Raw genomic sequence first — 27,650 nt, forward strand, 5'->3', positions numbered from 1 at the left:
GTAGAAGAAGAAAAAGCAACTGCACTTCTCCTGCTTGCTGTGGCAAGAAGACTGCAGGTACGGAACCAAAGAGAAAGAAGGAGAAAGAGTAGACCTTGTTGGAGCAATGATTGGTTCAAGAGGAGAGCCACATTGTCTCATATGCCCCTGCTACAGAAGATACGGAACAACAACCCGGATGACTTTAAGAATTTTCTTTGTATGAATGATGCCACTTTTCAGGAACTGCTCCAACTAGTAACCCCTCTCATCCAGAGGGAGAACACCCATTTAAGGAGATCCATACTGCCAGAGCAACGACTGGTGGCAACGCTAACATTTTTGGTAACAGGGAGGACACTGGCAGATCTTAAATACAGCACAGCTAATTCACCTCAAGCTCTTGGCATGATAATACCTGACACCTGTGATGCTATCATCGAAGTTCTCTGTGATCAGTAAATGAAGGTTGGTCAAAAGCAATAGTATTCATTATAAAAATAGCGGTTTATTACCATACATAAAATTTTAAAAATACATTTAACTTGTAACGTGCAATGCAATAATTATTTGATTAACAGTTTATGATTGTTGTTAGTGCAAAATTTTGCTTGTGTCCATTCCAGATGTGTCCCCAGCGTAATGTGGCATCCTTCCTGATGCTATTGGTGGGGATGTCATACACGGTTGAGATATTACGCTTTGTCTGCCCATGGTAGCATGCTGCAAGTGTGCGGTGTGAAATGTGTATGATTATTTGTGTCTTCGGTTAGATGGGGACCACAAATCTTCAGCGGTTGCCTTACACATGAGGTCGCTCAGCAGCCGCTCCATTTCATCTTGTATGCGCTTGCTACTACGTCTCATTTTGCTAGCTATTGCTGCTCCCAGGAAATCAAATGTGTCCTGTTCCTTTCTTTTTGTCATTTAAGTGTTAGCGCAATCAAGCATCTTTTCTATTAGTGCATCACTTTCTTGTACTTTCCTTATTCTACGTCTCTTTCGCCTCTGAAGCTTATAAAGGGTAAATATGAATAGATTCCCAACATAGATGCAAAGGATAATAACACTTGTGCTTTATTCAAGTGTAATGGTCTGCAGCCAGACAGGTGCAATACACATCTATACAAAACACAAGTCTGTGATGCGCGGTTACCGCACCACGTGGGACTGATTCAGGCATAACAAATTTACATACACACGCCCCCCAGGTCGAGGAAGTATAGGAGGATTGTCGTGGATCGGTCGGAAGTTTATACACACTACACAGCGGAAACGAGATTGGAACGAAAATATTGAACGGTGCGACCAACCAAATGAGGCGACAATCGTGCATTTGGGCAGACTTTCGACCATCGTGTCACTACACACACTGACCCGACTTTCGAATGAGCGGTCGTATGTCGGCTGGTTGAGCTGATTATTGGACAAAAACCCTGTAGTGTGAACCCAGCTTAAGAAAGTAAATCACCAAATATTTCATACATTGGTGTAACCATGGATAGAAACATTTTTGTTGGAAGAAATGGTACCTGTATCTTAAATTATAAAATATTACATTATTGGGATGATGGATTCTAATAATTAATCTAGTTACCACTATGGATTCTTGTAGTAATTTTCCCTGAAGCTAAATTGGCAACTGGCCATTCACTGGACATTTTGTTTTTTTTACTATTTTTGGGTCACCACTCTGAGGGATCAAACCTTCTAAAAAGGAAAAGTGAAGGTGTTGCCCACAGCAACCAATCAGATTCTAGCTATCATTTTCTAGAATAGCTAGAATCTGATTGGTTGCCATGAACGCCTCCACTTTTCCTTTTTAATTTACCCCTAGAGTTTTGAAAATATTGAAATACCGGTGTCTTTTTTTTTAACCTTACTATATATATATATATATATATATATATATATATATATATATATATATATACATACATACACATAGATTTTATTCTCTTTCTGCATTTGCATCACTATTGTATATTGTGACCAACTAATCAAGGTGAAAAAACTATTTTTTGGGAATAAAAAAATAGCAAGAGCAAATACACGAAACAATTAATATTATGACGTTACAGTGCAGCACCTAAATTATTTTAATAGCTCTACATGTAAATATATATATATATATATATATATATATATATATATATATATATATATGTGTATATATACATTAAAAGTATATGACCCATATTTTATGTAACAGCCCATGAACAATTAATCTCAGTCCCTTACAAGATAAACCCCAGACGACATTTTAATTTACTATAAATATCTAGATAACAAACTGCTAAAAATCTAAGTGGATTATGCTTTAAAATATAAAAAAAATATATGTTTATGTGTTTATGGTTGCTATACAGGCAAATTGATATGTTTATTTTACAATGGAAAATGAACACACAATATATAATGTAAAGAGATTTAAATATGTTAGTTAACATCTTACCCTTTCACTTTGATAGTAAGAAATGTGATGACCATCTATTCTAACCCATCTCTTCTGAAACATGCAACTACTGAAGAAAAAAAATAGATAAAGAGTCAACACCAGTCTAAAGATAACATACAATAATAAATGTACACATCGTTTTTCAGAAAGTGACAGTTTAGATCTGAAATGATTCAAATGCCCAAATATTTCATTTTAAAATAGTGTTTTACGTTTCCATCTAAAGTGCAGCTGTTTTTAATCCGGAAAATGAAAGGAATCTATGTGGTTTTATGTACATATATGCTTTGGATCCAAAACTGTAAAACGCATGGATGTGTGCTAGATTTGTATGTTGTTTGTTTGGTTTTTTATTCTTTGAAATTTCAATAACTGAAAGGTTCTTGGAGATGTGCTATTGGTGTGAATAGAATCGCATATGAGGAAAATAAACTAGCAATTTCGACAGTATTCACATTGATGTAAAATGGTGCTATAGCCTTTTTATTTATCTTGTTCTTTGGTGTCCCAAAAGAACAAGATGTATTGTGTGCTATTATTAATCTATCTGATTGATGAAAACAAAGAAAGAACGAACAACATTCTCAAATAGACAACTTTAAAATTCTGACCAGATACATGGGCATACTTGGCTAGTTGTAAGGTAGACATTTGTCATATTTGGGGGGAGATTCAATTAGCCATCACGCTGCGCACTTTTACCGTCAGTAAAGAAAAAATATCCACTCATTTTTTCTCACGGCTCTATGGGGCGCGAGCAAAAATGAGCGGATATTTCATTAGAAAATACGTGCAAGGTGTCTCCATGGCCGTTCCGGAGAAACATTGCATGTATTCTTTTCTAATTGTATCTCCCCCTTGGTCTAATGCACAGTTGTTAAAAAAAAAGTGTTTGTCTTTTTCTATCCATTTTTACAGGGTCTGATCCTATAGCAAGGTGATAACAACTAGTAGGGATCGCTGACCTTTATGGAAACTGCATCTTCGCTGCATGGCCCAGCACTGGATAGACTTGGGATGCATGCTTTATTTTTTGGTGCACACAAAGCTAATACTATAGATCCAAATGGTGATCCTTACCTGTGAGGTGAAAGTTTGTCTAACCAGCCAGCTTTATTTAGCATTGTGCTTGGCCCATAGAAGCATGCATACGGTGTGATTGAATCCTCTTCTTGGGATAACGGATTAATTTCTTCAGCCGATGATTCTACTTCATGGTTACTGATGTTATCTTTCTGCAATCTGGTATCTGGCAGTGATAGTCTTGTCGTGTCCGCAGTGGGTGTTGTTCTTAACCCAAATGTGCATTCCTCCAGTGTCGAATATACTGACTCTTCTGAACTTCCATGCATTGGTAAAGATGAACTCCTTGGGGGTGTTTTACATGGAGAATTATGTACTGGGCTATGAAATAAAAACACAAAACAAATTACTACCGCAAATCATAGTGTATTATTGTGTATTATTTTCTTTCAATCAATATTTAGATGTAAGATTATATTTGCTTCAGAATCATTTTATATTATTTCTCTGTGCAATCTGAGCAAATGTAGTATTTGTATCTACTGCCTCTTACTTGCTCATTGATATATTTTCATTCTTTCCAGACCTGGACATGTCTATAAATGTGACATCCGCCCCTTTATATAAAATTAAACATAATTCTTACCTGTACACCACATACCCCAATAATTTGTACTCTGAGAGGTTTATCACAACTCAACTCTGCAAGCAGGCTAATCAACACCTGCATAGGAAGGAGGTAAATACCTAAAACAATGATATTTTTATGCATTCTCCTTTAAGGAAGATACAGTAGGCATATGATAGATAGAATAATAGATAGATAGAGAGATATGAGAAAGATATAGATAGATACTAGATAGATAGATAAATTGCCTTTCACTTTAAGAAACTCATATTTATCTATCAAGTATGATTTTAAACATATTTTACTAAACACTTAGTATTTTAGTTTTTCCCTTCTCATCTATGTATAAAATGTCTTAAATTAGATGGGGTTAAATTAACCTGTTGCCAACGTAAAAATGTGCAGTCGAGCAGTAGTATTAGAATTTTCTATTTACAATTGAAAAACCAATACTCTGTACTAGTTAGAACTCTGCCTGTACTTTGTATATGGCAGCAGTACTTCAATTTCACCAGAGGTGCTGCTGTTCTGCCCCTGAACTGTACACCTTGCCTGTAGGAGTTAATCTCATTTCCTTATTAGTACCAGCACCTTTCTCAGGGCTTGCTATACCCGCCTCCATCTGTGTTCTGTGCAGTTGATCCTTTATACCTGGCTGCTGCTTGTCTCCTGTTTATACCCGTTCAAGTTTGTTTCACTGCTGTCTGATCTCATGTTGTGACCCTTTGCCTGATTACCTTGACCTCTTCCTGTTTACTGGATTCTGCGTGTTCACATGTGACCCTGACCTCTGCCTGGCTACTGGATTCTGCTTGTATACTTGTTGCCCTGACCTCTTCCTGGTCTCTGGACTCAGCTAGTCCTGCTGCCTCGTGCCTCTGGCTAACTGGAATCCTGATCCTGGCCTCCCTAATCTGGTGCCTCGTACCTCCTGGCATTTGGGTAACTTAATCTACTTGTTCCTGCATTTTGAACAGTATTTGCCATTTGAATCATTGCTTGGAACTTGTTGCTTCCATGGACTATTCCTGCCATTCATCACACCTGCTCATATTTGTGTATTGGAGTATACCTGTTGATTTTGCTACCTGAAATCTGCAGATTCCATGATCTGAATCCTTGTTCACATATTTTGCCTAAAGACACTTGGTTTTTCTACTTCTGTTGCTGCGTCCTGAATTCACTAGGAATCATAACACTAGTAATGTTCTTAGCTGATATTTGAAGTCCATATTCCTCCCCCATCCCATCTCTCCAGACGCAGGCGTAATAGAATTATACAAATCTGCATGGGTGTGTATGCGTGCACCCATTTTTAGGGCATATGCTGACAGATTTAACGCAAGATACACTACACAATCTAGCATAAATCCCACTTTTCGTCAGCCCCTATGTCTGTGAAAACATCAGTTTCTGCATTGTGTTTTAATAATTTCTATCCTCAAAAAAATTACAGATAGTTATTATACAGAAATTGAAAAGGCGACAAAATATACAGGCTTCTACATGAATCAAAGTTCATATAGTAATAATTTATAATTAATAATATAGTGCTTGATTAAACAAGAAATGTAAATGACAATTTTGTGCATATCATACACAAATTTGATCCGCGTATGTCCAAAACGCATGCACAACTAAATGCAGCAACGTTCTATTCATCTGTGTACATAAAGGGCACTTACTAGAGCTTGTGATTTCAAGGAGGGGACGGGGCAGGTGAAGGGGTGTTCATCCATAGTCAATGTACAGTAAGGGTGTACCAAACTCAAGTGCACACAGCCATCACGTCTGATTGGAGCTTTGGGCATCTCAAAGGTACTTGATTTTCTGCCATATTTCTTACTCCAGCTACACGGCCAGTCCAAGTCCTAAATACTATTGACGACAGTCACATATGCGTGCTGTAACATGTGTTTGCAGTCAGGAGCGTCCGTAAAAATGTATTTTATGTTCAGTTGACATTAATGGGGCCAAAAAAATCATCTGTCATCGTTGTAATGACAGATGATAATTAACGGGTCAAAACCCCGTTAATAAATATGCCCCTAAGTTAGCAGTGCATAGTGGCAATTAGAGAGTTATGTACGTACATCATGTGGAGTGCAGTTCAAGCAGTCATGGGTGCACGACAACCTCTATCATAACAGTCACTGAAGTTGGTTATAAGCTCATTCTTTTAGTTAACTTACACAGCCAATAGGTTGGCAGAACTGGATTATATGTACAGTATAATAAAAAATAGTTTTGGACAGTTGGTTCATTACTTTTACCTTGCATTGATTCCAGTGCCTTCAATCAGATCACTATTACTTGAAAATGAAAACCTGTCGCCAGAAGCTTCCTGTAAGACAATTTATAAATACACTGTGATAATTCTGCTATTAGATCCCATGACAAAAAGATGAGATGCGTAGTCAGTTTTAGTATAGTATACCTCCTAACCAGTGGTAGAACTATAGTTGTTGCTTGGGCTGTGGTGGCTATGGGGCATGTGGGTGAGGGGGATCCCCTGCGATCATGTGATCTGGCTATCACAGCAGACAGATCACATGATCGCAGGGGAATGATTCCTCCACCCCTGCGATCGCATTCTGGTGCCTGGCTATCACGGTGACAGCCAGGCTGAAGACATCAGCGCAGAGTAGCGGAGACCAGCGGACTGCAGGACAGCGGGCCCCCAGGTAAGTTTGTGTTGCGCTGTTGCTCATGGGGGGGGGGGTATGGGCCCTATGAGTTCTGATGGCGGCCCTGCCCGTTGTAGTCAGAAAGGCAGAGCAGGGGCTCAGAAGAATGGACCAGCATTGCCCCCTGTTAAATTTGGCTATGGAGCCTGGTGATGGAGTGTTACCCACTGGCGCCTTACCTAGCTAACAATTCTGGTTCCCACCTATAGATGGAGCACAATTATAATGATACATTTACTGTGATCCAGAACCTAACTTCATCCACTCCTATGTATGATACCGGAAGTTCAGTGAAGGAGAGGATGAATAGTATTATCAATAATCACACCATTCATCTTAAAGGATCACAGTGGCGTAGTGGTTAGCACGTCTACCTCACAGCACTGGGGTCATGAGTTCAATTCCCGACCATGGCCTTATCTGTGAGGAGTTTGTATGTTCTCCCTGTGTTTGCATGGGTTTCCTCCGGGTGTTCTGGTTTCCTCTCACACTCCAAAAACATACTAGTAGGTAAATTGGCTGCTATCTAAATTAACCCTAGTCTGTGTGTGTATGTTAGGGAATTTAGACTGTAAGCTCCAATGGGGCAGGGACTGATGTGAATGAGTTCTCTGTACAGCGCTGTGGAATTAGTGGCGCTATATAAATAACCGATGATGATGATGATGTCTCCTTCTGTACCTATCACCTATTTTGTACCTACCTCTCAATTTACCAAAGTACCAATTGGTATCCTCGACAGGCTAAACAAGAGAACATTAGGAGGCACAGAAACAAATTAAAGCCTTAGGTTTAAAAACTGTCAAGACACAAATGGAAGTTTTTATGGAATTGGGTGCACAAGAAAAAGGTGTCTTATCCCACAGTATAAAATTAAACAATTAATTGTGTAACCTGTACTATACACATGTGATTGGTTGCTATGGGTTACAATACCTTGTCCCCTGGTGCAATCTATGAGTTATATGCACAACTGTTTTGCAGTTGTTAAAATAGTATACAGTAAGTTAATAGCTATTGGTAGCCAAAGCCTTCTGCAGTCATGTATAAAAGCAAATTCTGTATATAATAACTATTATAAAAATTATCAAATACTAGAAATAGCAGTATTAGATTGGGGAGAAACACTATCGATGACAGATAGCTTTCTGCAGGTTTAATATTATGCCATAGACTGACAAGCGGCATGTAAAAGTGCTGCACAGTTGCCGTATACAACCCCTACTAGTTCACAGATAAAATGTAACTATAACTTTATTAAGTAACCTAAAATATTGAAATCTAACCAAACTTCCCACAACATATGAAGCCAAAATAAAAATAAACAGATTTTTGCTTTGCTCAGCATAAAAATATACAGTCCAAAGGATTAATCTCTTCCAGGTGTAAATGCCTAAACCAGGGGTTGATATCCATAGCTTATTTAAATTGGAGTGTTAGCTTAGCAACCACCTAATTTACAAAGCAGCACAAAATCTTGTGCGGGATGTGAATCTAGATTTCCGGCAAAGCACAGGGGTTAATGGAGCAAGATGGTGACATTTTCGGAGGGGCAGAAGTTTGATACCGGAGGAGTTGGGTGGAGTGAGGGTGCTCCTTGCTAAGTATAGAGAAGACACAACAGTGCTCCTAGTTTTTACGGGGAACAGTGTAAAGCAAGATTTAATTTTTAAGTTATTCAGATTCATTTTGTTCTTATTGAAATGAGGCAACGGGGTGGAGGGTGTGTATATTTAGGGGCATGTGTTGCTGTACCAGAGGATAAACAGTCTTTCTATACCTTTTCTGAGCCAATATAAATCCAGCAGAAATCTTTAACTGTGCATTTTGCATCTTCAATTTGCACTTTGGAGAAAAAGAAGATTTCTAGGCACAATTTGCCTAAGGTAAAAGGAAGCTTCAAATGCACAACAATACAGGCAGCCTTGATCCCTGCTTCCACTCATAATTAAAGTGAGCAATATTTTAGGAGGAGTTCTGAAGTGGTAGGAGGTCGCACTTTTCATGTAATGTTAACACTTGTGCACAGCATAATCTCTTGGTTTTCAGCCACGCCGTAAACCTAGACACTTCTAGTTTGCAGAATTGTCTGCCAAGAGTGTGGAATACCGCATGCACCTTGGACTGGGCAGACCATCTAGTGCACAGATGTGGCTGGAGTTTCATAAAACGTGTGTGCATTTTTGAGTTTCCAAGTATTGTAAACAGAAAAAAAATCACTTACATTATTGGCACACTAACCCTATATTTATACCAGTAGGAGAGCCGAAGAGGTGGGTGCTTGCACCTACCCTGTGTCCAAACCACAAATAGTTCAGACAAGGACACATCCCATTAGTGTGCCAAAAAACGGAACTGGTTCACACAAATTGTGACCAGTTTAGCAATGCTTATATAATTTTTATTTATAAAATAGGTTTTCTGTAAATTGTATGACAGTGTTTGCTACAAATAGCAGTTACACAGTTTACAGAGCATATGAAAAGTGTTCTAGTTCACGAAGATATTTGTAAATAATGTCTTAGTCGATTCTAAACATGAAAGGTTTTGACCCATCTTTTCATCTCTATCTTCTCCTGTCCCCTTGGTACATGAAAGAGGATGCAGTCAACATATTTTATTTATTATAATGCATGAAGTGTCTTAGACTGCCTGCAAATATCATATGAAATTAAGTGCATGCCAGAAGCCATGTTAAGAATTCAATGCATATGTTTGTTGTCACATCGTAGGTTGTCGAATGTGCTTTCATTTTATTTTTCCTTGAGTGTTTGATGTGTACGTGCTTTTATCCTTTATAGTGCAGTGGTCAATGACAAATAAAAATATAATTTTAAACACTATACGTGTGGTTATAGGTATGTGGGAATTTGGTTTAACTTTATTAGCAAATGACTTAATTCTATAGCTGTAGTAAATATATGGACATGTACGGCCTGGAGGGACAGAGACCTACTGAATGATATGAGCTATGTCCTCAAACTGCAACTCACCCAAAGAATATCTAGAACTGTAAGATAATACATTTAAAACATATGGCATGGGGCAGGCTGGGCTGGGGGGCAGGGGGGCATCTGCCCACCCGGGCTGGTCCAATATTGGGCCACCTTCGGCTGGGTCACTGGGCCACCTGCATATTTTTTCATTTAAAATAGCCTGAATGGAGTCTTGCCCCCCGGGCTAAAGTTTGCCAGCACTCCCCTGCATATGGCCACAAGTTAACTGTACATCACTGCTTTCTATAACTTACAATATGCTTTTACGTAAGGGATAGATTTATCAAACCATCTAAAAAAGAAAAGTGGAGGTGTTGCCCAAAGCAACCAATTAAAATTCTAGCTATCATTTTCTAGAATGTAATACATAAATGATAACTAGCATCTGATTAGTTGCTATGGGCAACATCTCCACTTCTCCTTTTTTTTCCAGAAATGGTGACCGTTGCCATATCTCTTCTCAAAATTCCTTTGGGGCGAGCATTCAGATACCTAAGGGCAGATTTATCAAAAAGCTCTATTGCCGGCAGAAATAAAGGTTTTATAGGTGTAACTTTAATAACTAGACCCTTTAATCTTAAAATACTTACATTCAAACCAATATAAGGTATGTTTTAGAAATCTTTTTTCTGTCTAACGTTAAAGTGATCACATGACTAAGACAGGTCTATTTATAGGTAATTTGTTGGTAGTTCCTCTTAAGATCAAAAGTTTCCACCCCTCGACTCTCTTTAGGTACCCACTCCCACCCTCATCTGGTTTTCTTTTGTATTGGCCTACTTTTTGATTGGGGGTTTGCCATCTGTTGTTATTTTTGCTTGCTTGTACTAGAAAAAATCTCAAAAACAATTATTGTATGTGTGGCAAAAAGGACAGTTTTCCACGGGCCATAAAGGGAGAGACTTATAATTTCTCTGACAGTCTGCAGGCTCATGCTGCAGACATGGTTACATCGCCACACTTCTCTACACACAGAACACAGGTTCACAGGTGGAGCACATGGGTGTGGTTAATTAAGGGTTTAGCCAGGTAGTGCTGGGGAGGAAGCTTAAATAGCTGGGTTTGTGTTGTGAGCCGGGCGACCAACGCCAGTCGGTGGCCAGTGACCGGTGAGGGGACTGTGTATCTAACTAGCAGCAGGTTTGCATGGAATTCTATATACTTTTGTTGTTTTGTATGCTGGAACTACATGAGTTACTGTCTGTACTATAATGACACTCCTGAACAAAACTACAACAAAGTGGTTCAGCAAACCTGTGTTCGCATCATTTGCTTGGCGTGCTTTTCACATATGGTAAAATAAATACAGTATTCTACCATCATCCATACTTCTTAACTGTCCCGATTTCGGGGCAATAGTCCCGATTTTAAAACTCTGTCTTGCTGTCCTACCCGGGGACATGTTTGTCTGTGGGTGGGAATGTTGTGAGGTATCTTCCTTCACAGCAGCATTGCATAGAAGAGCAGCGGTGAACATGCACATCGCACAAGGTTCTGCGGTGTTTGTAGGGAAAGGGAGAAATCTAATGTGCAGCCTAGTGCTTTATAGTGCAATGCAGCTCTCTGTGGGCGTGGTCAGATCTCCATTGTGACATGACCTCACCCCCATCGTGACCACGCTCGCTGTCCTGATGTCGGGTACCCCAATGTTGGGAGGTATACCATTATCCACAGAGGGGTAAGTTACCCCACCTAATTTATACATCCACAAATTTCCTTATCCCTTCATTGCCATTGTATTTCACTTTATTAGTAGTGTGGTACTCAGTTTTCTGTCTTATTCATCAGCAGTTGCCAGGTCCATGCGAATTAGTTATAAAGTATCTCTGTTAGTATTACCCCCTGGGACCCTATTGTGAATACTTTGCAATCTGGAGTCTTCAGCACTGCGCATTGGCAGGCAACAACGTCTGTGTTTTAGCTGAGCCCACTGTTTGTGGTGTTCACTGGAGTTGGGGTGAGATATGTAGCTAGCAATTGTGGGGAAAAGTAATGTTCTTCCTTGGGATGCCGCCAACCCCAGTATACATAACAAATAGCAGTTATTACTGGAACATGGAGACGGTTCACTGCCATGTCCAGTATACACACATCTAGCAGGGAAGTAGAGGGGGCAGATGAGAACCCCAGAATGACAAGTTTAAGCAGTTAGAAAGTAAACAGGGGGAATCGCCAACCACCTGAGGGCCCTGGGCTGCTAATAAGGTTGCTCATATGTCAAATTGTGCCCCACTAACCTTGTAGTGAATGGAGAGAGGTGCAGTAAAAAAGTAAAAACATAAAATTTATAAATAAAAGAAAAAATAAAGTAATGGAAAAAGAAAAAAAAACAGACATATAAATGCCTAAGTGCAAATCCATCCCCAAGATAAATATATGGCTTTGCACATTAATCTTAGCACTGGATATGGCTCTGCATATTAATCTTGGCAACTATTATGGCTCTGCACATTAGTATTGACACCATGTATGTCTCTGCCTTTTAGACTTAGCACCAGATATTACTGTAAACATTGCATTTTGAAACATATATGCCTCGGCACATTTGGCACCAAATGTCTGGCACTAGAAATTGTTCTGCACATTAGTCTTGTGGATGGATATGTCTCTGCACATTAGAATTCACACCAATTATGGCTCAGCGCATTCGTTTTGGCACAAGCTATGTCTCTGCACATTAGCCTTGGTAACAGATATGGCTTGGTGCAGAAGCCTTGGCGCCAGATATGGCTCTGCATATTAAACTTGGCACCAGGTACAGCTCCCTTCAGAGTCTGCCCTGCTAGCTGTTTACTGAATCAGAACTGAACTCACAAGCTGCAAACAGATTAGGGGTGGGGGGCTTACACAATGAATTAAGGGACAAAGTGGGTTCCATTACTTATCAGCAGCTGCTTCTGAGATGTGAGAGTGGGGCGGAGGGGGATTCCTCTGCACTTAATTAAGGGGTGCAGTAGAGGGTCCCCTTGTAGGCAGCGCATCCACCTTCACTCCCAAGATGAGGGTGCCCCTTGGCTGCCGCTATTTGCTCCAGTCCCAACCCCCCAGGTGCGCATCTTCCCGAGAAAAAGGTGCCCGGGTCCCAGACAGAGAGACGGGACAAGGCAGAATTGCTCCCTGCAGTGTCACTGACGTAATTAATGATTTCACAATACTGTCAATGGGGAAAAACCTAAAGAAGCCAGCAATAAGAGCAGATAAACAGAGAGGTAGGTAAACTACTGCAGAGAGTTAGATTGACCCAGGGATGGAGGGTGATTGGAGAGAATGGGAGGGGAGGCAAATATTGGGTAGAGGATAATTTAAAAATGGGGGGTGGGGTGATATATATGGGAGGTGGGGTGAAATATATACATATATTAGGGATGTGCACCGGCGACTTTTGAGGTCTCGTGTTTTGTGTTTTGGATCCGGATTTTCGTTATTTTTGAGGTTCGGATTTGTCTCGCAAAACACTTGACGAAAGGTCTCGGTTCGGATTTAAGGTTTTGGATTCGGATTTTTTTGCAAAAAAACATAAAAAGTTTAAAAATCAAGTTTTTGGGCTTATTTTCACTCCTAGGCTATTATTAACCTCAATAACATTCAATAACAAGCATTTCCACTAATTTACAGTGTATTCTGTAAATACACCTCACAATATAGTTATTAGTCCAAAACGTTGCAACAAGGTATCTTTCTGGACTGCGTAGAGGAGTGGGTCACCACAATATATATTAAAAATGCTGAACTTTTATGAATCGCACCAATAAATGTACCTGGACTGCGTAGAGGAGTGGGTCACCACAATATCTTAAAAACCCTGAACTTTTATGAATCGCACCAATAAATGTACCTGGACTGCCTAGAGGAGTGGGTCACCACAATATATATTAAAAACCCTGAACTTTTATGATTCGCACCAATAATTGTACCTGGACTGCGTAGAGGAGTGGGTCACCACAATATCTTAAAAACCCAGAACTTTTATGAATCGCACCAATAAATGTACCTGGACTGCGTAGAGGAGTGGGTCACCACAATATATATTAAAAATGCTGAACTTTTATGAATCGCACCAATAAATGTACCTGGACTGCGTAGAGGAGTGGGTCACCACAATATATATTAAAAACCCTGAACTTTTATGAATCGCACCAATAAATGTACCTGGACTGCGTAGAGGAGTGGGTCACCACAATATATATTAAAAACCCTGAACTTTTATGATTCGCACCAATAAATGTACCTGGACTGCGTAGAGGAGTGGGTCACCACAATATATTAAAAACCCTGAACTTTTATGAATCGCACCAATAAATGTACCTGGACTGCGTAGAGGAGTGGGTCACCACAATATATATTAAAAATGCTGAACTTTTATGAATCGCACCAATAAATGTACCTGGACTGCGTAGAGGAGTGGGTCACCACAATATCTTAAAAACCCTGAACTTTTATGAATCGCACCAATAAATGTACCTGGACTGCCTAGAGGAGTGGGTCACCACAATATATATTAAAAACCCTGAACTTTTATGAATCGCACCAATAAATGTACCTGGACTGCGTAGAGGAGTGGGTCACCACAATATATATTAAAAATGCTGAACTTTTATGAATCGCACCAATAAATGTACCTGGACTGCGTAGAGGAGTGGGTCACCACAATATATATTAAAAACCCTGAACTTTTATGAATCGCACCAATAAATGTACCTGGACTGCGTAGAGGAGTGGGTCACCACAATATATATTAAAAACCCTGAACTTTTATGATTCGCACCAATAAATGTACCTGGACTGCGTAGAGGAGTGGGTCACCACAATATATTAAAAACCCTGAACTTTTATGAATCGCACCAATAAATGTACCTGGACTGCGTAGAGGAGTGGGTCACCACAATATATATTAAAAATGCTGAACTTTTATGAATCGCACCAATAAATGTACCTGGACTGCGTAGAGGAGTGGGTCACCACAATATCTTAAAAACCCTGAACTTTTATGAATCGCACCAATAAATGTACCTGGACTGCCTAGAGGAGTGGGTCACCACAATATATATTAAAAACCCTGAACTTTTATGATTCGCACCAATAATTGTACCTGGACTGCGTAGAGGAGTGGGTCACCACAATATCTTAAAAACCCAGAACTTTTATGAATCGCACCAATAAATGTACCTGGACTGCGTAGAGGAGTGGGTCACCACAATATATATTAAAAATGCTGAACTTTTATGAATCGCACCAATAAATGTACCTGGACTGCGTAGAGGAGTGGGTCACCACAATATATATTAAAAACCCTGAACTTTTATGAATCGCACCAATAAATGTACCTGGACTGCGTAGAGGAGTGGGTCACCACAATATATATTAAAAACCCTGAACTTTTATGATTCGCACCAATAAATGTACCTGGACTGCGTAGAGGAGTGGGTCACCACAATATATTAAAAACCCTGAACTTTTATGAATCGCACCAATAAATGTACCTGGACTGCGTAGAGGAGTGGGTCACCACAATATATATTAAAAACCCTGAACTTTTATGAATCGCACCAATAAATGTACCTGGACTGCGTAGAGGAGTGGGTCACCACAATATCTTAAAAACCCTGAACTTTTATGAATCGCACCAATAAATGTACCTGGACTGCGTAGAGGAGTGGGCACTGGGCACCACAATAAAATATATAAAAAACCTTCAACAGATCTGCATTACACTACACATACGGCTGCTCCTCCATCCTCTCCATCATATACATGTTGGAGTTTTAGCGTGTGACAACCTCTTGTTTTTGATAATGTCAGTGCATTTTGAATATTTTTCAATTTGCCCCACACCACTGAATGTACTTTATCTATGATACGCATCTATCTATCTATCTTGACTGCGTAGTGTGGTGGCCCCGGTACCCAATTTGATACCGGGGCCACAATACCTCCTCCAAACATGGTACAGACAATTCGTCATTGAGATCCCAGACAGACAGGGTCAAAGTGTTATTGTTTGACTTTGTAAACCCAAAAAACTGTCCCTGTTGCACATAGTCGTGCAATGAAGACTGACTTTTTCATTTAAGGGCACGATCTTTCAAGTGTAGTGTTTGTAAGTCTAAGTCATATTATACTTTTGGTAAAATTGGTTTATTTTGTTCCTCTTTATGGTAATTAGTAATAGAATTAAAGTATGAAATAGAATTAAAGTATGAAATAGAATTAAAGTATGAAATAGAGTGGTATATAGAGTTGTAGTGTGGTATAGATAGAGTGGTCCACACAATATAATAATAATAAAACCCTCAACTGGTCTGAATTCCACCAAACAAGTATCTGGACTGCATAGTGGGGTGGCCCCGGTACACAATTTGGTACCGAGGCCACAATATAATTAAAAAATTCAGCACCAACTGTCACCGTTGTTTAATATCTGATACACCTAAATATGGACTGCACAGTGGAGTGGCCCCGGTAGTAAATTTGGTGCCGGGGCCACAATACCTCCTCCAACTTCCAAGTGTAGTGTTTATAAAGACAGACAGCGTCGAAGTGTTATTAGTTGACTTTCTTAACCCTAAAATTGTCCCTGTTGCAAATATTCGTGCAATGGACAGTTACTTTTTTATTGATTTTTACTTTTTTTTATTTTTTAAAAACTTGGGAATAATGGGGAAATAACTATGCCCTTAGAAGCACAGAGCACAGGACACAGCACCACTGGACTGAACAGGACACGGCACAGGACCCAGCAGCACTACGGACCTCAGCAGGACAGAGCACAGGACACAGCACCACTGGACTGATATTGCAGAATGTGTGAACTTTGTAATATTGCAGTACCAATGGACTTATACTGCTGGATTGGTTTTGCAAATTTGGTTATAATTATTATATATTTTGTTTTTTTTTTTAAATTTTTATTTTTTTTTACTTTTTTTTTATTTTTTAAAAACTTGGGAATAATGGGGAAATAACTATGCTCTTAGAAGCACAGAGCACAGGACACAGCACCACTGGACTGAACAGGACACGGCACAGGACCCAGCAGCACTACGGAACTCAGCAGGACAGAGCACAGGACACAGCACCACTGGACTGATACTGCAGAATGTGTAAACTTTGTAATATTGCAGTACCACTGGACTTTTACTGCTGAATGTGTGAACTTGGTAATATTACAGTACCAATGGGCTTATACTGCAGGATTGGTTGTGCAAATTTTGTGATAATTAAAAAAAATTAAAGTAGTTTTTGGTATTTTTTAAAAAAACTTTTTTTTATTTTTTTAAACACAGGGGAATATTGGGGAAATAACTATGCCCTTAGAAGCACAGAGCACAGGACACAGCACCACTGGACTGAACAGGACACAGCACAGGACCCAGCAGCACCACTGACCTCAGAAGGACAGAGCACAGCACACAGCACCACTGGACTGATACTGCAGAACACAGCACAGCACAGCACAGCACAGCACAGCACAGCACAGAACTAAACAGCACAGAACTAAACAGCACAGAGGACCACCTAACACACCCTCCCTCTACCCTGATCAATGCCCGAGTGAAGATGGCGGCGACTAGCGGGGAATTTATAGGATCCGAGTATCGCGAGATCCGACAACGGGATTATGAGTCAGAGCCTCAGTTTCACATTTGAATTTGGCGCCAATACCCGGATCTGTCTCGGATCCGACTCGGATCCGCAACGTTCGGGTGGGCTCGGATTTCATAAATCCGAGTGCGCTCATCCCTAACATATATATATAAAATTGTTCCATGTTAACACCTTACATGCATTGATGTATAAGACATAGCATACCTCTGTGCAATCTGGTGTTCTGAAAAAGAATGTCTCTTCATATGGCGTGATTGGGATATCGTCTTCATCTTCAGATTGCTCTGCATCCATCATATAAAATAAACAGTCAAACTTATAATGCAATTCACATGCTTGTATTAAAGTTGAACCATGCAAAAATGTATGTTTTAACAGATAGACAGTAACTCTGGGTAGAACTATAAGCGCACAATAAACATTACCATTGCAGTTTAACACACCTCATTGAGAAACAATAACAATAACAGGAAATAAAAAGTATTATGAGATGATATCATAAAAAAATCCAACCAGGCCTTCAATAAAAACCACATTAGTCATCACTTTCACAATACAATATTAATCCCATGCAACACGTAATGAGGGTTGTACAGGTCCATGCATACACATGTTCACATAGTCCATCTGAACCTAAAGTATAAATATTACCACTAAGCAAGCCATGGGCATTTGGCCCACTTCTATTCATCTTTACTTTTTTTTTTTTCTACGAAAATGCTTCTCGTTTGACACTTATACTTGTTCCACTGAACTTCATATATAAAAGGGACTTTGGGGCTTTAAATTGTGCCTTGTTTGGTAATTGCAATTACATAGAGCAATGGACTATATTTTTACCTCCTCAAGGAAGCGGTTTTTTTAGGCAATGTTGCATGGCTAAAGGCGGCTGTATTATCCAGCAAAAATAATATTCCATCATATATGCAAATCTAGTAATCTAGGTTACTTTATTAGGAGTGGGTGGTCCCTGGTACTACCAGTTAGTGGGGGCATGTTTGGACATTTGAGTGGCATATGAGGGTAAATAGGTGCGTTTTAGAGTACATGTTGGATGTGAGAGAATGTGGGTGTCTCAAGGCATGTGGGGACATTTTATGGCAAGTGGGGCATCTGAAGGGCATGTGTGGCATTTTGGAAAGCGTGATTTTGGTGTGTGGAGGCCATTTTGGATCAATTAAGGATAATGTGTGACCCTTTTGAAAGTTGGAGGGTTGCACAGACAGTTCTTGATGTGTATCAGTGTCCCCATTGCTGGTCCAGTGTATGGAGTTTTGTGGAGCAAGTGCCAATATAAGATTTTATTTTGTGTTGCAAGATTAATAAAAATTTAGGTAAAGAGACGAAGAGTGAAAATATTTTAGGTGCATTATTTTATTTCATGTTGGCACCAGCTCAGAGCCTGTGGAGATTGGGCCTCGACTTTTTTCTTTCTTTTTTAATAGAGTGCATTTTGCATCTTCTAGTTTCACTTCAGCAAAGACACAGATATACAAGAGAACAAAAATGCACATGTATTGAAGACAGGCCTGATGCCTCCTTACACTCATAATTATTTTAAGCTATGAATGAAGAAGTATTTTAGTAGAAAAACTAGAATGATTATTTTAATGAAAGGGTTTGTTCTAAAGTGGCAGAAGTTTGGACTTTAGGTGGTGTGTACAGTTTTGCACAGTGCACTGCTGATTTTTCCACCTGCCCACAAACCTAGACACACATTTAGGTCCTGAGTCATTAAGTAAAGTAAGGCATAAAAAGGAGTAAATGTTCTCCGGGACAAACCATGTTACAATGCAAGGGGTGCAAATTAGTTTATTATTTTGCACATAAGATAAATACTGGCTGTTTTTTTACCTAGCACACAAATACCATACTTGCCCACTTTCATCAAGTTCTGTCCGGGAGAGGGCCCCGTCCCCGTGTAGAAAATACCATTTTGTTGCGGGGCGGGGCCAAAATGACGCGATTCACCGTGAATCGCATCATTTTGGGATGTGGGAGAGTTGCTTGCTCTCCCTGGAGTCCGTGAGACCGACCCGAATTTCGTGAGTCTCCCGGACATTCCGGTAGGGTTGGCAAGTATGCAAATACGTGATAACTTTATTTTTACACTGAAATTTAAAGTTGATCTAGGACATGCCCTACCCCAACTATAAATCTGCCATCACATTTTAAATTTACCTCCCCCTCCAATGGAACATGGTTTTACCCAGGTGCAAAGTTACTTCTTTTTGATGCTTTGCTCTCCTTAATGACTCAGGCCCCTAGTATGCGGTGGTATACATCTTGACATGCTCTGGAAGTCCAGATAGGCTGTCTAGTGAGAAACCTCTTTGCAGTGAGCATCCTGTGCATGGGATAAATTATCTCTACTGTCTGATGTAAGATCCAGTTAAACGTGAATTTATAAAGTTCAGTGTACATGGATAGATTGGCCTACTGAATGTTATGTTAGACCAATATTTTCTATTTTCCCCACTTTAGGTTAATATTGTTTAATGTACATGGTCCCCAATTAAATTTGTTTACAGCGGCAGTTGTACTTTTTGGTGACACTTCTGTGCAAACTGTCTGTTTATTGTACCCTGGATAACACAGATATGCTGTTTTGAAGGTTTCAAAAATGTATCCATTTCCATACAGCATAACAGGTATTTATTGACATATAATCATCATCATCACTAAAGCATTTATGGATTTTATATTTGTATTATTTAATTCCATTACATTACATTGTGTGTTGTGTTGTTGCTGGGTGTTGAATTTGATGATCTTTTGGGACCTCTTGTGGCTTCTGGTATGTAGTGCAATAAGATTGTCTATAGTCAGTTCCCTAAAACACTATAACCCATATAATATATAACACATAACCCATTGCTGATTGCAGGTTATAGGTACTTGGTACATATTGATTTGTTTAACAAGATCATAACTCTTTATCATGTTTGTCTTGTCACTCTTACGGTACAATGTACATGGATATTGCAGACAAAGGCTTGTGTATTGTAAGAAGAGTTTAAACAATAACAAATTTTATGCTCTATTTCCTTAAATATCTACGACTACAACATGTCTAAAATAGGATTCCAAAGAGAACAAAAAACAAATATACTGTAGTTTGTTTTGCTGTGGAAGAAGGACTTACGGTTTTGTAAGTTGCAGGTAGAATTTCCTTTGGGATAAGAATCCATTGTACTAATTTCTTGGGCGTAGCTAGAACATAGGAAGTAAATATAACTTTATTATGTGATATATTACTTTATAGCTATTATACTAATACTTTACAGTTAATAATAATAATTAATAATTATCTATTTAATTTAATTCTTCATTTTAACAAAGATGACTAATGCAATAAATGAACATATCAAGAGATGAACAAACCTAATCTGCCGGTTTTGTGGAAAGAAGAACAGTTTGGTATAATTTTTGTAAAGATCTAACTCTTTAGAAAGCTTGTAAAATGACATGGTACATTCTATAATGTGGAAAAGAAAAATATGAGTCATAAAAGAAATTGGTTTAAGCAGATCTGAATTTACAGCAGAAAACTGCAATATGGTTTTAGATTTGTTTAGCTGTTTAGAAGAATTCAGTAACAATTGGGGTAGCGTAATTAGCAATCCATAGACATATGATAATCTATGCAGATTTCCCTACTTATTTGCAATTCTTAATATTTAAAGGGGGAACTGCAATATTCAATGTCCTAAACAGACATTGGCATGCAAAGCATTCTTTTTTTGTATTATGAACCTAGGAATGTGTTCACTTCTTAGGTAAGTGCTTCCTACTACTATATATTTATGTATAGGATAATGTTTCCTTTACTGTAAATTTATAGGCTATAATTACTCACTGAAGAACACAGGATTTTCAAGACCATGTAAAGGCTGTGTGCTTTTTTGCAGGTTGAGGGAATCCAAGGTGACCTCAAAGGAGAGGGGGTGGGTTATTTCTTATAAAACAGTTTTCTTAACAAACACTGAAATGATGATTTCATAAACTACCACATATAAGTAAAGCCACCAGGACTCATTGTTTATTCAGATATTATTTATAACACAGTTTGCATATATAAATATTTATCTTGTCTATTATAATACAATATATTTCACCTTTTGAAGGACGTATCGGTGGCAGAAGCGGGTAAGTCTGGGACTGGTCTATTTCTGAGTATGAATGATCTTGAAGGGACTTTCTTTATTTCTGTTTTCCGATTATGATCATTATTAGTTTCTCCATATAAATCATTTTCAACCATGGGTCCTTGAAATTCAAAAAAATTGGAATTCCCAGAGTTCAAATGTTCTCTATTATCCAGTAATATATCATCGCAATCTTCAGAGTCTTCAGCAGAGTTTTCCAGGTCAACATATTTAACCTGCATGGACACATTATCATCTGTTTTGTCTAATGTCAAACAATCCACTGTTGAACAAATGTTCATTTTGCTAGATTCCTGTGAAAGACTATGAGATTTCTTTCCAGGCATTGTAGTATCGTCATCATTATTTAATAAGATGCTTTTACTTGTGCTTAGTATTTCAGTAGTAGAACGCTCAGGAATCCAGCATTCTATCTCCAGTAATTCCTGTATCTTCCTGAGAATTCTCTTCCTATGTCCAGTGAGTGATATACCCATTTCTTGTAGTGTCTCATGATTTAATTTTGCACAATCTGAAACAGTGATATAGCCTAATTTTTGGAAGAGTGAGTGATAAATATCTAAATGAATATCGGTTAGCATCTGTCCAATGTCATATTCCATTTGACTGTATGAGGTCATTATGAAATTCTGAAAGTTGCATAAATCATCATTGGGGAAATAACAGACACAGTGATTAAACCAAACCGGAGACTTTTCATGTGAGATCGAAATACCTGGAAAAAAAGAAAGAAAGTGCTTTTTAAGAACTGTATAAAGTTTTTTAATTAAAAACTGTGGAAAAACAGTATTGGTCATTGTAACTGAAAACACTCCTAGAGAGGATAGTACAGCTATTTCTTCTTTAGAATTAATTGAGAAACTCAGATGAGATTCTTGGGACAGAGTTGCACTATAGCTCTGTGTAGCTGCTGTAAACCTACCTTATAATTGAGGTTTCAACTATGTATTAAATCAAGGTATATGGCAACTTTTGCAATGAAGAGGCTTTGTTTGTTTGTTATATAATTTTCTATCATGTAGGTGTAATGTAAGTACGGTGGTGAAGTGGTTAGCACTTCTGCCTCATAGAGCTGGGGTCATGAATTCAATTCCTGACCATGGTTTTATCTGTGTGGAGCTTGCATGTTTTCGCTGTGTTTGCGTGGGTTTCCTCCAGGTGCTCTCCACTCCAAAAATATACTAGTAGGTTAATTGGTTGCTATCAAAAATTGACCCTAAGCTCCAATGGGGAAGATACTGATGTGAATAAGTTCTCTGTACAGCGCTGCGGAATCAGTGGCGCTATATAAATAAATGATGATGATGATATTATAACTTAAACTCCTGCTTTCAAATGTCTTAGGCTGAATATGAAATGTGTGGACTGTTATTCATTACCGTGTGCATTTTAAATGCACAGAAATAATAAACAGTGTTTGAATAAAATACTTTTTTTTTTATAAGCAACAACCCTCCACTAAAAATAGCGCAGTGTCTTCTTAGAACAGAAAATATTCATATTGTCAGAGCAAGTTTATAGAAAACAGCATTATTCTCTGAGCCAATCACTTGGTGAAACCATCTATCTATGTCTTTTGTTAATGATCTACAAAGATCAAAACAGGCGTCTGCAAGTTGGATTCATTGGCCAAATCCACTCTAGCAAACTAGTGGTTCTGGAAATATCTGAACATCTTTACACAGGAACCCTAGGCTTAGGCCTTCACTATTTGGTTTTGTGTGTAAATATAGTTTGTTTGTTTTTTAAACTAGTTGGTCCATGAACTCCACCTCATTATAACTCTAGTGAGTGTACTGCTGGCACATTTTATAATTAACTGGTTTAAATTCACTTTAATCTATATCGATGCTAGAACCTTTTTGTTCTGGATGCAGGAGTGCCCAATATAGACTTGTAAGTAGGGATTTGCATATATTCTACAGAGTTGCTTGTGTAAGGCTTAATCATACACTGTTTTGGGTTGGAAAACCCTTCTGTTATAAGAAGGAATTTAAGGTCTTACTGCCAATTAGTTTTTTTTATAATTTGCCAACTGATAAATGCATGACTGGCAAATAATTATATCAATTTTCTGCGGTTATGGTTAAAAATTACATTTAATTGTTCTAGTTTCTTTGAAGCACTCTGTGTTTATTGTTTTTCTTAGTGCTTTACTAATTTTTCAACAAAGTAAAAAGAAAAAAGTAATAAAGTTAAAATAATGAACAAAAGTATTTGCCTGCCTGACAAGTTCTTACATAATGAATAGAGAAGCAGCGGGAATGTAAGGGGTGGAACTGCTAACTTAAAACCTCACCTGACATTTCTAACTCACAAGTAGATAGTCTACAATAAACTTTAAAATATGCTTCTTTTTCCACCAGATAATGGCAGAAAATGTAATCACAATAACTTACAAAACATTGTATTATGGAGCACGTTGTATTATCCCTTTTAAATTCTATGTATAAGAACACAAACACGTACTATTTAAGCTAAATATGCTCTCTTTCAAGACTTAGCTTTTAACCCTAAACATCAAGTTCTAAAAGCCACCAATGTGCAGTAATTATAATATGAGTCAGGAAATGATACTGACAAAGGGGTTAAGGGACTAAGATCCTCGCTTGAAGCATAAAGTGTTTGTCACCTTGTTGACAGAGAATTGAAGAATATTTTCTAGGTTACTAACATAGATCTAGTAATTGTGGACTATAAATATTCATGGCAGCAATGTAGAAAAGCTAATGAACAGCTAGATAATTGGAGCCTTCCTTATTAAGGCGTCCAATTAAAGTCTCTAACATCACCACAAAAGCTTTTACAGTGCTAAATGTGCTGTTTACCACCTGGTTTGAACTTTTTACAAGCGATGATCTTTTTTGCATCAACATCAATACGCAATATAAAACAACATCAAATTAAGCATCAGGAAAAAGTGTGATAGTTTATGATCATCAAATAGAATAAAAGTTACAATAATGTTGCTATTTAAATAATAAATATATATAATAATTTATTGTTTAAGGTTGATTAATTGATTGTTTATAGTATATTTTATATATTGGTGTATAAGAAAACAGCATAATTTTGATTTCAAAAGATCCTATATCGCATCAAGACTAGTGGTAGAAGTGGAGTGTATACGGTGGAATGCCACACTGCCCCTTCTCATACTGCCTTCATTGTAACACTATCACATTCCATTCACTTACATTATATATACAGTGGTAGAAGTGGGAGTGTATACGGTGGTATGTCATACTGACACTTCTCCTACTGCTATCATTGTAACACTATCACATTCCATTCACTTACATTATATATACAGTGGCCTAAGTGGACTGGTATACAGTGGTATGCCATACTGCCACCTCTCCTACTGCCATCATTGTAACACTATCACATTCCATTCACTTACATTATATATACAGTGGTAGAAGTGGGGTGTATACAGTGGTATGCCATACCGACACTTCTCATACTGCCTTCATTGTAACACTATCACATTCCATTCACTTACATTATATATACAGTGGTAGAAGTGGGGGGGTATACGGTGGTATGCCATACCGACACTTCTCATACTGCCTTCATTGTAACGCTATCACATTCCATTCACTTACATTATATATACAGTGGTAGAAGTGGAAAGTATACGGTGGTATGTCATACTGACACTTCTCCTACTGCCATCATTGTAACACTATCACATTCCATTCACTTACATTATATATACAGTGGTAGAAGTGGAAAGTATACGGTGGTATGTCATACTGCCCCTTCTCATACTGCCTTCATTGTAACGCTATCACATTCTATTCACTTACATTATATATACAGTGGTAGAAGTGAGGTGTCTACAGTGGTATGTCATACTGACACTTCTCATACTGCCTTCATTGTAACGCTATCACATTCCATTCACTTACATTATATATACAGTGGTAGAAGTGGGGGGGTATACGGTGGTATGCCATACCGACACTTCTCATACTGCCATCATTGTAACACTATCACATTCCATTCACTTACATTATATATACAGTGGAAGAAGTGAGGTGTATACAGTGGTATGTCATACTGACACTTCTCATACTGCCTTCATTGTAACACTATCACATTCCATTCACTTACATTATATATACAGTGGTAGAAGTGGGGGTGTATACAGTGGTATGTCATACTGACACTTCTCATACTGCCTTCATTGTAACACTATCACATTCCATTCACTTACATTATATATATAGTGGTAGAAGTGGGGGGTATACAGTGGTATGTCATACCGACACTTCTCATACTGTCTTCATTGTAGCTTCTCCCTCTAGCTCCTGGGAGGAAGTGTGGTTACTGCTTGTCTGATGTCTGGTGCAAGCCCAGGGCTGGGCCACCCTGGGTGGGGAAACTCCCCAGGCAAGCCCCAGGCCTCTGGGCCTGTCCTGGGAGAAAACTCCTAGGCCCAAACAGCTGCGCTTTCAAAATCTCAAGTTATTTCTCAGCCAGGTAATGTGGTGAATGTTACCAGTACAAGTGCAGTGGTTGTGGAAAAAGGAAAAGATGAAGAAAAGAAAGAGAATGTGACACAGAAAGTGTAATTACTAAATAAGACAAAGGATTGGAATGTCAAACTAGCAGCAAACAAATGCAACAGCCTCAAACAAAGGGAATGAAGCAGCCTCAAGAAGAAATACAACAAATTCAGGATAAATCAAAAGATAAGTACACAACAAAAACTGCAAAAAGCACAGGAGGGTAAAGTGCAGCAAGCTCACCTGGTGTGCAAATGGCCCCTCCCCAACACAGAAGAACATCTCTGGAAACACAGACTATGCAAGAAAACCTGCAACAGCAAGTACTTGTAACCAGCCTGGTGCACCCAGGTCGCACTAGATCCCAGTTAGGTGGAGGTGATCTTGGGAACACTAATAATGTGACAAAGCTTGTGTCAGTGGACCCCACTAAACTGCAATCTGCAGAGAAGCCCTTGGTGCCAGTAAAGCAAAGTGCTGGTAAAGCTGCAGCTACAACACACCCAGGATCCAGGCTGCAAGCTGGAGATTCTAACAATACAGGAGCAGCAGTGATGGCAGTTACAACTTGCAAAACTCATCAGACTTGTATACCTGTCACTGAGAGACATGTGGCAGGAAAGAGCAGTAATATAGGAAAAATGGACATTACTAAGGGAAGACATTCTCCAAGGCCAGAAACATCAAAGGGGCTGAGTGGTTTTAAACAGTCAGGAGAAATCTCAAGGCAGACTCAGAGTCTTAAAGGGGCAGAGCGTATACCTGAGCTACACCTAAAAGATAAAATCCCTGCACTTGTAAAGAGAATGGAGGCTTTAGAGAAAACAAAGCTGACAATACAAAAGCAGATTGTATATGTTTATAAACTAAAAGCTGCAAATCCAAGCAAACAAGCTTTATATGATGGTAAACTCAATTCATTAAATAAAGACCATGCAATTCTTGTAAGAGACATTGATTCTGTCTTAAAGCATTTGGGACCTGTTGGAGAAGTATATAAAAATCAGGAGCGTTTTGTTGCATATAAGGAGGTGTCAAACTACAGACAGAAAATGGAGCCAGAGTCCAGGTCTTCATGTGAATCTGAGTCTGAAGACCTCCCCGATGGTGCGGAGCTGCTACAGAAAAGACCAGTGTTGCAGGAAGCCAGTTTTTCCTTTATGGAAGGAGACTTATACAAGAAGGGACAGACAGCAGTGGCAAAGCAGCAGAGAGAAAGTGCAGGTCAAGTACAAACACCTCCAGTCCCTGGGGGACATTGTTAAACAACAATTGAGTGGAGATGTCAGCACACCTCAGGAAAGTGGATCCCAGCAGAGAGATGCAACCAGTGGGACTCAGGAAAGAGGAGAAATACATGAGCATTGTATACACGAGACTCCTAGCATACATAGTGATAGTGCTGAAAGTATTGTGGACAATAATTTTGTTGCTACTGATGAGAATATACAGATGATAATTTACAAGAGGTGGTAGTAAATGAGGGTGAGGAAGGTTTACAATCAATATGGGATGTTGAAGCCTCTACAATTGTAGAACAATCAGTGGAGCAATCAGGGGATCAGAATACTGAGATAGATGAGATGGAATT

The 27,650-nt window shown here is 38.7% G+C and overlaps 1 protein-coding gene across 2 annotated transcripts in view; it reads right to left on the reverse strand.

Annotated features, from left to right (window-relative positions):
• The window catches only part of ARAP2 (ArfGAP with RhoGAP domain, ankyrin repeat and PH domain 2), a 227,216-nt gene that overhangs the window by 188,066 nt on the left and 11,500 nt on the right, over positions 1-27,650 (reverse strand). For both annotated transcript variants that reach the window (XM_075194768.1, XM_075194769.1), the window contains exons 2-7: positions 21,495-22,260; positions 20,522-20,589; positions 17,581-17,660; positions 6,362-6,432; positions 3,518-3,841; positions 2,435-2,504 (exon numbers count right to left, since the gene is read on the reverse strand). In XM_075194768.1, coding sequence (XP_075050869.1) covers positions 2,435-2,504; positions 3,518-3,841; positions 6,362-6,432; positions 17,581-17,660; positions 20,522-20,589; positions 21,495-22,165 — 1,284 coding nt within the window. In that variant the 5' untranslated portion in view covers positions 22,166-22,260. The remainder of the gene's footprint in view (positions 1-2,434; positions 2,505-3,517; positions 3,842-6,361; positions 6,433-17,580; positions 17,661-20,521; positions 20,590-21,494; positions 22,261-27,650) is intronic.

This window comes from Mixophyes fleayi, chromosome 1, assembly GCF_038048845.1.
Source record: "Mixophyes fleayi isolate aMixFle1 chromosome 1, aMixFle1.hap1, whole genome shotgun sequence".
In the NCBI taxonomy this organism is placed as follows: Eukaryota; Metazoa; Chordata; class Amphibia; order Anura; family Limnodynastidae; genus Mixophyes; species Mixophyes fleayi.